Consider the following 18,785-nt stretch of genomic DNA (forward strand, 5'->3'; position numbering starts at 1 on the left):
ATCAGCAATCAAAATATGTGTGCTTTGTACAAATTAAATATTATTATGTGTGTAGTTAAATATATACTTCATACTTATTAATTATTACGATATATTATTACTAATAATTTATTAGTATTTTATATTCCGTCGAAAACTACTCTTAGATTTGAGTGTGTTTATTGGTCTAACGACTGCTACTGCCATAAACATTATATTTTTATTATTATTTGCTCCCAACAAACAATTCCTAAATTATTTTTTCTTGTCAATAATAATGTAGATAAGCGTGACTGAGGTTAACTTTGGAAAGATTTTAAATATTTAACTTTCATAATTTGATGTTTAAAATAACGAATATTAAAAAGTATATCAAATAATGGATTGGATTTATAAATATAAATAAATCAATTGAATTTCCATTTATAAAATTTAACTATTTATCTTTTCTGAAACACATAGTAAAATTTTTAATTTTCTCCAGCATAATAGTGAAACGACTGTCAAATAGTGCAAACTAAAATATAGATTAATCCGTTCAAGAACTTATAATTACTATAACACGAATAAAACGCTTGATAAGAAAGATTGATCGTACGTCGTTAGTCGTCGTGTTATAAAATATTAATAGGTACACATATTATATTCTACATAATTACAATTATTTTAAATTTTTATACATACAATTTTTTTTTTCATAATATGAACATTGAACATTCTAAAAATAAATTAATATAAATTTGTTTTTACTAAAGAATAAATTATAGGTTTTGCGACATAACTAACCTCGTGTTCATATGGATAATAGCTGAATGCGCTTTGATGACTTTAATGAGCATTTCTTTAAATTAAGACATATACCATTGAATTATGTAGACACGTACAACACGTATGTATAGCTAGAGGTATATACCTTTTATCTATAACATATTATAACGATTAACGACCATTAGCCGGACTAACTTTAGCAAATTTATGAACTTTTATCAAATCCGGTCGAATAATTATTGAAATGAGACGCATCTGTTATTATAGTCAAAACCTTTGTCCTAGAATTACTGCATGATTTAAGTAAATATAATCAGACAGTTCGCTAGAAACACCCGAATTATGATCTTTAACAGTTGGTCTCGACTTTTACTCTTTTTTTTTGTTATTGTTATTTGCTACTACAAATTATAATTATTGACACGCGTATCATATTTGTTTTTGTCATTTAGCACTTAGTCTCTTTTATATACGATAGATATTTTATATCGAGTCGATGTTTATTCGATAATCTTGTGTGATATACTTATATGTGTTATAAAATATAAACACAAAATTCGAAAGTCTTAGTGGTCCAAAAATAAAAAAAGAGATCGGTAAAGATCATAATATTTACTTGGTGTGAACTTGCTCTGTCGAGGAATAATATGTTATACGTATATTATATTTTATGATTTGTATGATACTTACATAATTTATTTTCAAGGGTATACTATCAGTAATAATTTATCACTTAGAAAAAACTAAAGCCTTTATTTTATTTATAGCACCTATATACAAGCCATAGGGTTATAAAATGTATAGGTAAAGTGTGGTCAGTCAAAATTATATTGTTGTTTTTTAATTGTAGTTATTATTCTTAACAAACTTAACAATAATTTAAAGTAATGAAGTAATGAACTAAAATCCGTTGAGTTTACCAGTGTTAAAAATGTAACATTATTTTTTTGTGTATATTTTTATCATATTTCCTAAATGTTGAAAGAAAAATTAACCTAAAGAAATACTTAATAGCATTATATGCCTTTTGTTTATTTTATTTATATACATTTTATTAACTTCTATCACATAATACAAAATTACTTTTATTTTCTAGGTATTTGAGCCACGTGAGTAATACAGCCAACCGTGGTTTTATAACTTATTTTATTAATTATAAAAATAAATACATAAATTTAGTTCCCAAATAAATATTAAGTTATGTATTTTAAGCAATAATAACATATTATAATATCAATATATCAAAACATAACAATAGCAATAACAAGTGAAACAAGAACAATAAAGTTAGGTTGTGTATGAAAAATGAATAAAGTTGACACTCTTATCGTTAATCCAATATGAAACATAATAAAATAGTTTTTTTGCTATAAATATACATTTTTATGTTAAGTTCGTGAAAGCTATTATATATTTAAAGGACACAAATGATACCTACCTATGAAAATCATTACTTGATTGATGCGAAAAAAATAATTTTTTCGAAAATTCATGTAGAAAAAATAACTCAAACCCACGAATTTATGTGTCAATAAGACACCCTGGATATCATAATAAATAATTGTGCAATAATTGATAACGGCGTTATTATTTTCTAACTTTTAATAACGATATCGTTCAAATGAAAACATTCATTCACTGGAAAAAACTCAGTAGATACATAAAAATAAAATCAATTGAAAACCGATGGACTGCAATTAACTTAATTTAATGGTATCATTGTAACAATATTTAATTTTTAACTCGATAATAATAATTTTATGAAAAAAAAATAGATACATCATGCCTTTACTATTTATACTAACCTATATTAAGTACACTGTCTCTCACGATCAGCATAATATATATCAGCATGCATGAGACATATTTAAGCGAGGCGGCTATTTTTAAAATTACCTTCAATCTTTTATATTCGTCACAAAATACAAAAATCGGAATAATAATCGGATATTCGATTTAATATCAATACCTACATACGTAGATATGTTCTGGTTCAATATTTGTACACGCTAGACGCCGATGAGATACTTACAGAAAACACGGGAAAAAAACAAACTTTTCAAAACTTGTACTTTTCAAAAAAAAAAAATAGTATAAACTGCTCGCGTACTTCACGTAGTATGTATTGCTGTATATAATATTATGCAAGTGGATTTACAGATTTATACAGTGCACATAGACTATTATCATATGATACTATATATGTATATTATATATAATATATTTTCGTTTATTATATTATTTGTGTTTATAACGTTTTAATCAATAGTGTGTGTGTGTGTGTAGTTTCACGGTTTTGTTGTGCATTATTAACTGTAAATATCGTATAGGTACACCGAGAAAACGTGTTGCCTTACCTTTGGCGAGTCGCCTGGCCACTGATTTTGACCTCATTCGGGGGTGATATCGTCTGAGTGTGCCGCCGTGGTCGTGTGGCTTCAACTGGCGTGCCCGCCGCGCACGTTTTCACTCACAGGGTTTGGATTTCCCTGAAAAACGGTCCCCGCCAGCGCACCCACGTACGCGCGCGGCCCCTGCACGACGCAGTTATCAGTCATCGGCCGCCGCCGCCGCGCATAATATATTTTATAATGGTTTAATATACCTACCAATTTTGTAATGCGCGTTCCGCACGGGACGTCGTTATTAAGTGTACGTCGTATTAATTACGAATAACGCCGTTACCGTGTAGCCGCGTATAATAGTTACTACTGTATAGTATTATATAATATTTAAAATCACAATGCGCGCCCGTGTTGTAGGCACATATAATATAATCGTAGGTATATACACGTCATGACAATAACAATATTATGATGTATCCGATCGCGGTGGGACACGTGATTGGTGTGTGATTGTGCACAGCGCATAGTGAGTATAGTACGCATAAAGCACGACTACACTGTATATTGTATATATGCCTACTATAGACCCGACAGTGGGTAGTACGAGTACGTTGTGGCGTGTGATGACGTAGGCACCGGGACTGACTCGGGTGGTGATGACGCGATCACCGACCAACGATACCTTCCGCGTACAGGGTCATTCGCCGAGCACGCTTACCGCCCGCATTTTTACCTCAAACAAAAAATTCGTTCAAATTCTGACTTTCGGAATTTTTAAACACCCCCAAAGGACTTTTATTTATTCTCCAACTCTTTAGTATGCTATTACTTAATAAGTGTGCAGTGGGATGATACGAAAACTTTTGTTTTCAAACTATATAGCCTCCCTTCCTTTTTTCCGATCATTATAATATTTAGCGGATGTTTTTGAACGTTTTGTTGTGCCTATTTCAATATTACAGTCCTTAAAAATGGTTCAACTAAAACGTGAAATAGATATAATATAATAAATTATTATACTTGGACCTGAATTTGATGTATCAGTCCGCCCCTGAATACCGCGTATCAACAGTATACATACGACATGAATTTCGAATATAGGGGAGTCCATTATAAATTATACTCGTGCTGTTCTTATAACTAAAAAACGATGATAGGTACGGGCGAGTTTACTCGTGTATTTTCCACTGTGCAAAATATTGTTCCAGATACATAAAAATAACGTTCCAGAAAAACATTTGAATTTGAATGTTATCATTCACGTTATTCAAAAATATATTCAGAAACCGCTATAATAGTGACGATATTTATCTTAGAATAGATTTCGAAATACTTTTCTATGTATACAATGTATCTACAAAATGAATAACAAATTTAAACTAACTTATAATTTATAAGTACCTATTTAAACTTTAAACTTTAAACTTTAAATAATCGGAGTAGAGTAAAAAATCATTTTGCGGGATATCCCTGAGCTATTTCACTCTACTGGGCCAAACTTAAAATACCTAATTTTAACTCTTATATAAGTGATTAACTACTTATTCAAATTTTAATTTTCAAACACAAAAACTGTCAAAAAAATTCTGCTTTAGAATATGAAATTAAAAATGTATGTTTCCATAACAAAGAGTAATATAAAAAAATGTCTCATTAACTAAGACACAGCAAATTAATCAGTAATATAGTTTAATTTATTAACAAATAGGTAACTTACGTCCATTCAAAACAAAAATATTATGATATTATTTATATTAGAGTCAAATAATGTATTTAAAAAACCAAAGTATTTTTATTAAATGTAGTTAATATATTGCATTGCATACATTCTTATGAATAGTTCTACAATGCTGAAATAAAATTAATGAAACTACCAAACATATAAAAAATGGATTTATCGAAAATCAAAAAAAAAATAACTAATATTCAATAGATATAATACATAGGTTTTAATGTATTTGTGTTATTAAGGTCAAATATTTCTTTCACTTTCAGGTATTCATTTATAAATAGGTACTGACTGGTTATAAATATTTGATAATACATATATATTATATATATTTACCCATATACCTTACCGTGTACTATATAACTTTTATTTAAATTAATTATTATTTATATAAATAAAAATACAATAAATATTATTTAATTTAATTGCTGATAACACAAATAAATGATGAAATTTGAAAGTATCATAATGAATCAAAAGTAAAGATCGATGGATTAGTACTTTTGGTTATAATTAATATTGTAAGTACTCTAAACTATACTAAAAGAAGAATACCATATAAATATAATGTATTATTTATACTACCTATTGCAAAGCTACATAGTATATCAATATGTGTAAGTAATGTGTACTTAGCTATATTTCGGATACGTTAAGTTAACGATCAAAATCGAAGATATATATATATCAATAGGAAAAAATTTTAGAAAAATAAAACGGAAAAAACGAATCCCGCACAGATTCCGGAGATTGGACCGTAAAGCAATTTAGAAACTGTTTGTGTCCCTCGAATTACTGCAGAGATGAATTATTATCAGCCGTTCTGGGATAACTTTCCGAGCTAACGGGCAAGCGATAAACCATCATTTATAGGTCTATTACGTTATCCGGATGTCGGTGGAGGTGGCGGAGGTGGTGAATGTGCCGCTGTAGTGCGAGAAGCTGTTTGGGACAATTTTTCCGAAGCATTAAAAACCGACCTCGCCCGCGTAAACACTCCTGTATTGTTTCGGGAACGTTAAAAAACAATAACATAGTGGTCGTAAAATATAAAAAAAAATCCAACGGTGTTCTTGCGATGCCATAAAATAATATTATATACCTTAAACCTATTATATATATATATATATATATATATATTATACGTACGCGAGTGTGTGTACGTTTGTAAAATGTGTATAGTATTCTGTCGAAACGCGTCGATCTTAAATATCTCACTGCTGTGATAATAATCCGTGGTTGACGTGTTGTTGGTCATTGGGTATGTCCATAACGGATCGTCCGGCTAAATGAAATCGTTCATTTTTAAGCTTTTCGTAAACAATATATTATGAGAAGATAAGCAGAAAATGAGAGATCATATGACATATTATATATCTGTATATTGACTATACAAATAAAACAAGTAACTTTTATTTAAGAGGTTATTGTTTGTACACCTTAAAAAGTGCAAAAAAAATGAAATAGTGTGAAGCCCACATGTTTAATTCATAATTATACGAGAAAAGATATTGTGATACATCCAATTCATATTTTTTAAATATAAACATAAATAAAAATAACGTAATAAAAACAATATTATATAATATATCATATGAAAAAATGTACATAGCAATTTAATCGATCTCTTATACCTACTTAGCTGCAATATTAAATTCTTATTTTTATTTTTGTTCCGATTATATATATATATATATATATATGAGTATACTGTATACTATTTTGTTTTTATATAATATTATACTATGTTCTTGTAAATAAAATATATAATATATGTCTACAATATAGCTCGGAATACCCAACAGTTGTATAGATTTATAAGCTGTGTAGCCATGACGTCAAAACTCGAAAAAATTAATTTATGTTTAGAAACACATTAAAATATAATATCTTGTGACGATATATGATGTTTTTTTATATAGATATAGATTAAATTCGTATTTGTTTCTCACGGATTTTCGTATAACATGGCTTTGCACATAAAATTAGATGCATTTTTGAATACAAAACCACAACCGGAATGGTTGAATCAGTTAAGAGTAACTATTGCAGTGGGTAAAAAGTTTGAGCAGAAAGGCGACTACGAAAAAGCCGCAAAATGTTATGAAACCGTCTTATACTACGACCCCGTGGACACTAGAACGCGCGTCAAACTCAGTAAATGTTATCAGAAATTGTTACAACCCGAACAAGCGGCAAAACACCAGACCCATGCAATGCAGAACGATCCTGATTTACTCCAAACCATCGAGAACGAAGCTTGTGTAAACTTTAAATTGGGAAACTTTGAAAGCAGTTTAATGACTTACGGTCGATATTTTATGCAAAGGAAAACGTCGTTTGATTGTAATCAAGGATTACTAAAAGTAAACAAATCAATATACATTTCGAAATCGTAATAAATAAAATATAATACAGCAAAACCTCTAAATATCAGACATTATTGATCGCTGAAATATTATTATAAACTATTTGGAGCTTTTCACTGATCAGTTTTTAGTTAATACCCCCAAAAAATTCGCTATTTGAAAGGGTCTGTTAAGTAGGTACTGTATTATTATAGACACAATGTATTATTATAATATTCAAATTACCACTTTACAACATACAAAATAACCTTTACAGTACACGTTTATTATTTAAATATTATTTTGATAAGCAATAAAAACGTGTTTTCGTCTTTGTTTTAAAATAATTTAACTGAATCATTATTAATACATTTACAATTTATCTATTATAAATTATAATAATAAATTAACTTTCAATCTATTTTTCACTCAAAAGTAAATTGTATTAACTTTAAATTGAAATCAAACACGCAATTACCTATGTATAAATGTACTGTTATAGGAAAACTAATTATTTACAAATTGAAAGTTTAAATTTAGCGCCTAATTTTGTACAAACGTCATATTATGTATTATAATAATTGGTTCATAGATGTGTGGAATATGACTTAGAAAATAAGAACTATAAAAAAAATGTTCTTTTTTCTTAGGTCAATGAAGTTATGGATAACTATTTACCTGCTAATGGTATAATGAGTTGTTTAAAAGACACAATGTTACAAATTATAGAAAATGAACAAGTTCGACTCAGATTCTTCGACTTAGATACATGTGAAAAGTTAAATAATCCTAAAAAGTTTAATACAACTCACAAAACTCACAATGAACAAACCCAAGAAGCATACTATTTACGGAACATGGTACAAAACGTGAGGTTTTATAGAAAACAGTTGGATGTTTTGCCTAAATATAATAAAAATGATAAATTAGTTTATCAACAAATCCAAAAAGTTGTTCACACATTTGAAACAGCTAAAGTAAATATATATTTAAGGATGTAAGGTTTTCAAAAAAAATACTAAAACAAAAATAATAACAGCTAAATTTTATTAAATTTTATTGTTGATACCTATATAATATAATGTCTTTATAATTTTCAATCGTTAACATTATTTAAAAAATGATTTTTTTCAGAAAGATTTATACCAAAAAAAACCATTTTATATGTATGCATGTCAAAGACCAAATCGCCAGCTTAATGATCAGCGAAAAATCAAAGATATGGTCATATTACAGGTTTCCAAGTATATTAATTCAATAGTTGAACACTGTTTGTCTGGAAAAATCGAATCAGCTCGACGACAAGCCGAACTAGCTATGGCATACATGGACGAACATCGTTATAGACCGCTGAAGGTAGTGAACACCTTGTACGAAGTATTCGGTTTGGCTCTGTACTTGCTGAATCGTGATATACCCGAGTGGTCGAATGAGATGAACGACAAGAGGATATTATTCATATTGGGTTCGATCTCTGACAAAAATGACGCTTACAATCACGTCTATCACGAGTCATATTTCGGTCCCAAAAATCAAAACACAAAGTAAAAATAAAATGCACACTTTGCACACGAATATTGTGTATATCCTATAATTTCGACATATCTTGTACAATGCATATACTAACGTGAACGAATATTATACATAGGAGTTATTTGAAGAAACTTTCCAGACAATTAAATGACATCGAGTTAACCACCTACAGACTGTACCTTCAGTACGAGCGGATTAAATGCTACATGCATCTAAACGAATTCAAAGCCACGAGACCGTTAACGAAAAAAATGTTCAACGACGCTTGTGCTTTGGGTAGTATCGCGTGGCAAGTGAATGCACTAATTCTGACGATGATCTCAGAGTCTAAATTAGGCAACGGGCTCCAATGTATAAAAACCATCGAGTTTATTATATCGCTTAGTAGAACTCTGGGGGATGAAAACGTCACCGCGTTTATGAGAAAAGTATGATATAAATTCTTTATGCGCACATGTCAAAATATAATTAGATACTAGAACCTTAAACCCTGCCCCTCAATAATACGTAACTCTATAGTAATATTATATAACTTAATTTAAATTATATTTATATTTTAATTTTCATAGTATTAAAAAAACAATAATACAAGAATGACTCGTGCAAATACAATATAGTTAAAAATGTTTTTAGTTTCAATAATTTTGTAAATATTTACATCAATATCAAAAAAAAAAATATTTATGTACTTATTTTACCACTAACTTAAAAGCAGATACTTTTTAATTAGGTATTATAAGTAAGATTAATATTACCTTGGTTTTCCATAATAAGATAACAGGTAAATAATTAAAAGGTGTCCAAATTTCGCTAATAATCAATATTGATAATAATTTAATATATGTATTATTCATGTTGTGATTCGACTATTATTATCAAATATTTAATATATTATCATTTTTTTTTTTTATATAATGTACCTATAACTTTTAACATATACATGCGCATTTAATATTTATGTAAATAATTTATAAACTGTTTCATTTACTAATACTATTTATTTTTAAGTACTACAAAGTTTTGTTTTTTAAATTTCTAATATTATAATAGCCTTAAACAAAAATTTTGAAAATATTTTTAAATAAAATGATAATGAATAATTAATACTTTACTATATTGCCTGAATAAATAATATATTAGCATTTAGATTTTAGGTATAATACATAAATAACGAATAAAGCATGAAAAACTAACAAGTTATTACTAATTTGTACGACCCAATTTATGAAATGTTCAACACGATTATAAAATATGTTATAATCATCAAAATTTCGTCATTATTAATATTTATTTTCTACAATATTATATTAATACTGTACATAATATTGAAAAAAATCACACATTCTGGAACGTTTTAATTAATAAAATAAATAATTCTAGATGTGGAAATTATTTGCCACGGGCCAAGTACAAGTGCCTGAAATAGGTACCGAAGATGAGCGGAAAGCAGACTTGATAAAAATCATGCCAGACTCCGAGAATATTTTACTCATGGACAATTTATTAAACCGTATCGATAGATTACCCAAGGAATGCCGGATGTCTCTGATGTTAGGAGAACCACCACAAATTAACTGCGCAGATCATCGGACATACATTAGACAGGAACCATTGATAGTCAACAAAAGGTGGAAATAACGTATAACTGATTGAATTTATTCACCGCAATGAAACATGCAGAGCTCCATTTTATCGATCTAACTGTCGTTAGTGTTTTAAACTCGCGACCGATAAATTTTAATATCAATTATTCGTATGCGTATTCAATTACAAGGTATCAGAAAAAGGGGTCATTATATAACTTAAGGCGGTAATACAGGTACGTAATTTATTGTGTCGTGTCCAAAAGTTGAGCACGGCCCAAATCTAATTATCGAATTTTACCGCTTTTACTTCGACTATGACTCTACCACAGTTTATAGTTACAGTCGCAATACCACGACTGACCCGTTAATAATATTGAAAAATTACAGTGAGTTAGTGACAATGATGATATTACAAATGCTGCACAATATAATTGCATATTATGAAATATTATGTAGTCATGTAGGTATGATCAATGCAGTAATGCCTGCATTACTGACATAAAGAAATAGTTCTATTCCTCTACATATACACTTCGTTCGACAAGAAACAGCCGGTGATGGTTTGTCAACCGGTGCAGCGTCCTTAAGGTCATATACTATGTATCTGCGCAAACGTTGTCATGCCAAAAACGTTTAAAGCAAAACGAAAAAAAAAACCTTTACCAACGCGTGAGATCTCGTGTCGGTGAGCCGCATAAATCTTATAAATATTAAAATCGTATACGCTTAGTATAGTGTGACTATAATGCTCTCGTGTGTGTGCAATATATTATATATATAGGTATTACGTGTATAATGTGAATAAACGAGTGACGCGGCAGACGCGGCGGCGGCAGCCTGCACACGTTGATGCGTAATATGCGCTTCACGGTTATCGGATGGCTCGAACGTATAATTGTGGTGGCGTTTTAAATACGCGTGAAACGCGTTGTCGCACACATATCCGCCCGACATCATGCTGCAGGACCCACCGCGACCAACGCCGCCGTACAGTATATTTATATACTACCTATAACGTTATACACGACACCAATATATATATATATATATGTATGTATGTAAGTATAAGGCGTACGTGAATATAGCTGGTGGTAGTTGGTGTGCGCATATACCTTATGATGTACAGAGTGCGTCTGTGTAGCCACGTCGTGCAGTCCTCGTACATACTCACCCGCCTAAATATACTATTGTATAATATATGACTATGGAGCCCAAATCTAAATGAATCAAAGTGCATTAGTTTTCGGTTACAATGCATTTCAAGTAAGTATATATAATTTGTAACACTTGTTCAAAATTTTATTTCGCATTTGTTAAGCATTCTACTAATTTTCAGTGCATACATTAATACATCGTATACGATCAAAAGTGTAACACTAAAAAGTGTAGGTGAATTATAAAATTCAAAATAGCACATCAAGAAATAATGTTTCAATAAAATCTGATTTAATAGTTTTTAATTTATGTCAGGGTTTCAAGTGTTAGGAATTCCTAAAAAGTTAAACGGTAGTTTTCCTATCGCTCGCGTAATTGCGTGACAGTAAAAAAAATTTGTTGGTAATTTTTGATCGTTGAAATAGCATTTTTGATTATTTTTAGAACTTGTTCGATTCCTTTAAACATTTAAGTTTGGGCCTTACTTATGACTCAGACTCGATGCGGGTCACTCATTAGAAGATAGACATAAGTACAGACACCCGTTTATAGTAATGGATGCGCGGTGGTGACGGTAAAAGTGTACCAGCCAAACGCTTATAGTAATATTATGAAGTAACTATAATATAATGTGAACTGTGGAGAAATATTTTTTGTTTTGTGTAGGCTGGTTAAGAATAGGGTCGACGAAAATTGAACGTCGATAAGCCATATTTTGAGCACGGAATCCATCACCTCATCTGAATAACAATCGGCCATCACTGAAAAACATAATATTGTAATATATTATTTTTGTCGAGTAAAAAAATCGCAAATGAATTATAATATTATAAACAAATCACGGTGTCGACTACACCCTGTATAACGACGTACTATCACGTCGGCGTCGGCCTGTTTGTGTACATATAATAGATGCCATAATACTACGTTTATAGGTGTATGTGTATACATATATATACACAATAATAATATGTACATATTTATGATATGTTATTATTATATAATATGAACTTGAACGAGCTGCTGTAGCACTGCGCTCGCATCGCACGCACGCACGCACGCACCGCACGTCCGATACATCCGCCACGATAATTAAACGAAAAATCGTAAATCGTGGAAGACAAAACGAGCGGCGACTGCGGCGGAGAATATTATTATTTGTACGAGACGAAACGTCGTCGTCGTCGTCGTCGTCCGTTGTAATCGCATTATTATTATTCCTGGGCACACGGCGCGCGCGGTGCCGTAACCCTGCGTGGCCTTTCGGGGAAACCGAACAATGCGCGCCGGGCGCGGGCCTGTCGACAGGTCTCAGACCGCGTGTAAAATCGTTTGTGCCCCGCGAAGAGACCGTGAAGAAACCGCGCGCGTGAGAATAATATAATATAATATATAATATTATGTAGTGCGTCGTGGGACGACGTAGACATCACCTACACACACACACACACACACACAAACACACACACACACACATATGGCACATTAGCCGGTGCGGTGGTATAGACGTCGGAGAAACGCGTGTGAGTACAAGTGGGGGGGGGATGTTTTACGCGACGAAAAACAAAGGTTACGCGGGTTTACGACCGTTGTAGAATAGAATACCGTCCGTCGACGAACTTCTCGCGGGCGACTTTTGAGTTTCCGCGCACGCGTACGTTGACACATATTTGCGACGTTCGTCGTTAGAATATGCAACACGGTGTAGTCAGCTCTAATGCGAAACTTTTAGCTAAAATCATTATCTCTCTGCGGTTTTTTACGATAGTCTACGCAGCTTTTAATTAGCTGTACGCCTACGGCGCAGTTGTCACGAGCGTGTAGAATATTAAAACATGAAAACGCTCGTGTAACTCGCTTTAGAACTAAAACATCGTACAAATCCTACGAGATGTTGCCTGATGCGGATGATAACGTTTTTGCCTTCAAAGTCAATCATACGACTTTATTTTATCTGCTCAATCATAGGAATATAAAACGAATATGATATACGACATGGGTATATATGTTCGTCACAGGACAGTGCGGTGTACAAACGACCGTAATAAAATATTACATGACAATATATTTACCAGTGCGGTGCGCGAAAGTACGCGCAAGGGGTGGGATAGTTAGTGCGTGGGCGGTCGCCGCGGTATCGTCGGAGTTTATCTGTCTGCGAATCCTCTGCCGGCGCGTCCTCGGCCCCGGGCGCTTGCGCCGTCCCGCCTCGCGCCGCACTGCAAAATACGAGAGACAACCGCGTAATATAACAAAATAACGATGTATTATATATTCGCTCGCGGAAACCCCTATTCCTATCCGCGAACCGCCTCAAAGCCGTCTCTTCGCCCCCAAATCGTAGTTAATTTATTAAAATCGTCTTTTATGATATACTTTACTCTTTAACTGCAGTGTATTATATCAAATAATATAAACATGATAAATAATAATATAAAATAACTTTATTAAGGTAGTTTATCCATTTGACCCCCTTCGGAATCGTGATGATATGTAAGTGATTAGTTTTTAAACTAAAAAGGATCACAGGGGGCTAAGCGACATTTTAAGGACGTAACCCGTGTTTGCCAAGTCAACACTTCTATAGCGTACACAATAATGTTTTAAGTTTAATAATGTTCAGCTACGTATTCTAAGAGTTTAGTTGTCAGAGACGGGAACTTACTGCGTACGATTTTTCGATAGAAAAGTTTACCACCCGATCGTCATTACAACACTTAAAAGTAACTATTTTTAATCGTGTTTCATAATAATTTGAAAAGCGAACTGTTTAAAATGAAAAAATTGTTCACTCCGATTTCCCATGCAGCTCGCCAAACACCGAGCATACACAGCATGTGTAACTGGGTGGCGAGGATTTCAATCACGCGGGTATGCAGAGTCACCACACAGGCGCCTCCGTATCGGGAAAATATTGACGGTGTGGGGGGGTGAGTGTCATATCCCCCATTTGAATTTTTTTCTATTGATTTCTCATCAACACTTAAAACGACTGTATATTTCATTGTGAAAATAAAAATTCATGTTTTCAATATCTTTTTCTGTGGGATTTTTATATTTCATATAATATAATAGTTAACGAGTTGATCGATAATATTATAGTATGTGATACTACGCAATAATGTACAGCATATTTACCGCCGTCAAAAGGCTGTTTACGTCGAGATGTCAACATTCACATTACAGTATAATAATAACATATGCATATTCAAATTTCCATTACTGCACACGATGTATTATCGAAATAATTAATTATAGCACTTTTACCGAAGAATTTTCACACACAAAATTTTACGATTTTCTTATTTTTTTCATAACGTGGTTTGAAAACAATTCATAAAATTCATATGCCCTTTTCCAATTTTTCAAAAAAGTCGGGCCTACCGCTGCTCGACGTACCTATATAATATATGTATAATGTATATGCTGTACGCCGTATTACTATCATCGCCGGAACTCTCGTCTGGGGCGCCACGAAAGCTTCCTGAAGATGTAATGGCACGCGTGTATGTTAGCTTTGTGCAACTCCGTAAACATCACACACACACACACACACATGAACAGTCGTATTACAGCGGTTGCGGGAACATTGATTTGTTGGTGGCTCTCTCGGCCTCCGCCGCCACCGGGCGCCGCGACGTAGTCAGCACAAGCGCGCAACCGTCTGCAGCAGTAATATTATTATTATATCGTCTCCCAGACGCTCTTTTCGCCCTCCGGACGGCCGCGCGCGCGTCCGCCACCGCCTCTGCCGCGCCCGCACGGCATCTGCAGACAATCTTGCAGGAATCGATATCGCCAAGACCGCCGCCGGCCATAACGCGCCTACCCTATATATTATGATATGCACATAAACTTTGTGCATACATATATATACATGTTATATAGGTACACAATACAACAGGTGAAGATCGACTTACGGACGGTGTACTTCGCTATGTACACGAGTTCAAAAATAAATTGACGTCGATCCTAATTTAACGACGAGAATGTCGGGTTATACACCCTCAAAGACAAAGATCCAACATTATATATAGTTGTTATTTTATGCGTAAGCCAATTATTTTTGTTATAACTGTTATAATATATACGACGACTAGTAATTTCGTTATTGACTAATAACAACATATTATGTATTATGATAAGACTTATAATTAACTGTAACGATTATTGTTGTTATGGGTTTTATTCACTTAATATTAGATTTTACTATAGTGTGTTGTATGCCAAATCAGTGTTAAATGATATTGTAAATTACAAATATTGAATGTTAAGAGACACGAAGAAAGGCGACCCACGGGTCATGAAGACAAATTCCCCATAGGGTTGATGAGCGAAGTGAGCATGCGGAGGGCAGAACGACCAAATATATAAGAATATACATTATTTATGATGACATTTTGCCATGATGTTATAGTCTCATGACATATTATAGCGAGTTGAAATCTTGTAGATTTTTCGATTTTTACCAAAACTATTCGGTTTACCTAAAGGCATGGCCGGTATAGTTAATATTATATACATCTGCTTATCACGGGAGCTAAATATTCTACGTCGCTTTTTATGTTACGCGCATACATTTTACTACGGTTTAAAAGCTCGTAGAAGATTTCACTCAATCACCCATGCACCTATTATTATTATTTTTTTTTTACTTGATGTATACCAATAATTAACAACACTTAGATTTAGACAATTTTAAAGTGTAAAGCAAATTGCAGCGAATAATATGTATTAATTATTTCATTATTTGAATTTATACAAAATATTTCAATTGGACGTTAAAACTATGGTTTGTAACTTTTATAGCCACAAATCTTGGAAATACTAATTATAATTGTATGTACATTTTTATAAGCAATGATATTAGGACATTGAATAGAAAAATAATTAAAAGTAAATAATAAGAAGTACACTAAATTCGTTTTCTAACTAGACTGTTTTGGTAACTTTTGACGTAAGAAACTGCATTCATCTCGAATGTGAGTACCTAAACATCTTTTTCTACTAAAATTTAACAATAACATGTAAAAAAAACTCCTTTAAATAAATAAATTAGGCCAAAAACAATGCAGTTAAAATTATGATTTGAAAATAAACGCCGTAAATTAGCACACTTAAACAAAACCAATCTTACATAAAATTGTGTTGTAGTATGATAGTCGATAGATGTTGTTTATAGTGTATTTAGCTAAAATCCTATAAATACTCATTTATCTAAAAATAGATACCAAAGCATTTATTTATGTTCATACACATAATCAAAAGGTTTCTACATCACGTGTAATTGAATTCTCGGGTACACGTGATATTAAAATTCACGTGAGTCTATAAATGTATTGAACGTCCATTTTTTTATTAATGCACGCGTTTATTATTACATTTGGAATTTGTAAAATTAATCTATGGGACTTGTGAAGATTATGACTATATTGTATAGCTACTTTATGTTTTTTTTTATAACTGAATTGATGTAAAAATGTGTATTGAATTTTGAAACTTCTTAACTGGGGAAAAAAAATGTTAATAACTTACGTCAAAAATCGATATCTTATTATTTTGCGAGATACTACAATGTGTGACAAAAGCTTTCCGTGTATTTGGTTTCAAAAGTCATGATTTATCATAGTTAAAATATTCAAATTGCTTAAAAATGTTATACTTTTTTTCTAGTTTGTTCCATTTTATAATATAGGTCAGAAATTTAAAGTCCACATCATTCTATCTCTTAATGACGTAACTAAAGATACAAGTATCGTTCCGCTCAGTGTCTAAAATAACGAAAACCAAATGATTTAATATTGTCTAATAATTACCAACGTATATTAATTAAAAACATTACAATTTAAAAATCAATTTTTAAAAGTTTTATTACCTATAATATACTTGTTCATATTTATAGATATATAAAAGGTATTTAATAGAATAATAAAAAACAAATTTTCAATTTAATGATATGAAACTATGGAATTCATAAATATGATTTTCAATAACAATTTATTAATAACATGACATTATATTTTTAGAAACTTATAAAACTAATATTTTCGTTTAAAATTTTAAGTAAAACGGCATGTTTTATGAGTATTGGAAAACATTTAAAACCATTTTATGACATTTTGATGAGCACGCAGCTGTTTTTTATGTCTAACTCGGTGGACTTTATTATTCACTAAAACGTTTAACACGTTATTATAATAATAATTACGATTTTTTTTTAAGTATGTGTTTAGTTTTTATCCGGGCTAAATACCTAAAATCGATAATAGACAATTTGTAAAAATGGGAATAATCTAATTAATATGTGAAAATACGAAGTATAACAAACATTGAATAAGCAGTACAACTCGTGCCATTTTATTTTCTATAAATGGATACTGAGCAATATAAAATTCCGGACATTTTGTGTTCGTATTTATATTTTTCAAGCAATCAATTACCATATTACAAAATAATTAAATATTCTGAGTAAATAGTTTTTAAAAACTTAAAAATATTTATAGATTATGATGGTTTATAATTTTGTTAAAATACGGTTTTTATTCTAGAAATAGTAAAATTTCGTTACGCCTACTAAAAATAATACTCTATTTAACGGACATATACCTAAATCGAGTACCTAAATGTATATAATAATGCCGCTTCGATAATTTCATCTATATGGTGTTCAGAAAGCTGAGAATGAAAAAAAACAGTCGCGTGCTTTAGAAATCACAAATAAAAAAACACTACAAAAGCACTCCGTACACATTATGTAGTTAAAACGGGTGTCATTAGAACGCGCACACCCCACTCCAAAATCGGTTTTTGTCTACAGCCTACGACCTCGATTGATCATTCATAACGTCCTATTCACAGCAATAATTATTATCGCGTTAAAACGATCCGTTTAACAGAGAGACTTCAGCGTCCCCGTATGTATATAATAATGTTATATACATACATTATTATATAATTGCTGGTAAACTTAGCCCCGCAACAACGACCACAATGGAGACCTCTCTGCAGCTACGACGTCCACTCGAATACGGCGGTGGTTCTTTTCGAGGGGATACACGTAGTATATCATACATGGACTTTTTTTTTTTGCAATAAACGACGGGCATTATGTACTTAGGTCGTGTGCCCCTCATCCGTAAACGGTACGTACGTACAGACACACGGCCAATCAAACGGTCAAAAATTGACATTATGAAAAAAAAAATAAACCATTACCGATTTCAACTATGATAATTTTCGTTTGATTTACATAATCAAACATATATTATTATAATAAATTTCAAACCACACGATCAATTTTTTTTCTTGGTCAAAATAGCGTATAATATTTGTTGTACCTATA

The 18,785-nt window shown here is 31.6% G+C and overlaps 2 protein-coding genes across 2 annotated transcripts in view; one reads left to right on the forward strand and one right to left on the reverse strand.

The window, feature by feature from the left end:
- LOC113554894 (PR domain zinc finger protein 16-like) overlaps window positions 1-3,153 on the reverse strand; it is a 102,656-nt gene extending 99,503 nt beyond the window's left edge. The window contains exon 1 of the mRNA XM_026958984.1: window positions 3,105-3,153. Within this exon, the coding sequence (XP_026814785.1) occupies window positions 3,105-3,141 (37 nt within the window). The 5' untranslated portion in view covers window positions 3,142-3,153. The remainder of the gene's footprint in view (window positions 1-3,104) is intronic.
- A 3,635-nt stretch (window positions 3,154-6,788) lies between these two features.
- Window positions 6,789-10,340, forward strand: LOC113550230 (tetratricopeptide repeat protein 25-like). The gene is made up of 5 exons (XM_026951944.1): window positions 6,789-7,187; window positions 7,820-8,146; window positions 8,304-8,713; window positions 8,818-9,130; window positions 10,083-10,340. Exons 1-5 carry the CDS (start codon window positions 6,789-6,791, stop codon window positions 10,338-10,340), a joined length of 1,707 nt encoding a protein of 568 aa, XP_026807745.1.
- The last annotated feature ends 8,445 nt before the right edge of the window (window positions 10,341-18,785 follow it).

The sequence above is a fragment of the Rhopalosiphum maidis genome, chromosome 4 (assembly GCF_003676215.2).
Source record: "Rhopalosiphum maidis isolate BTI-1 chromosome 4, ASM367621v3, whole genome shotgun sequence".
Lineage (NCBI taxonomy): Eukaryota > Metazoa > Arthropoda > Insecta > Hemiptera > Aphididae > Rhopalosiphum > Rhopalosiphum maidis.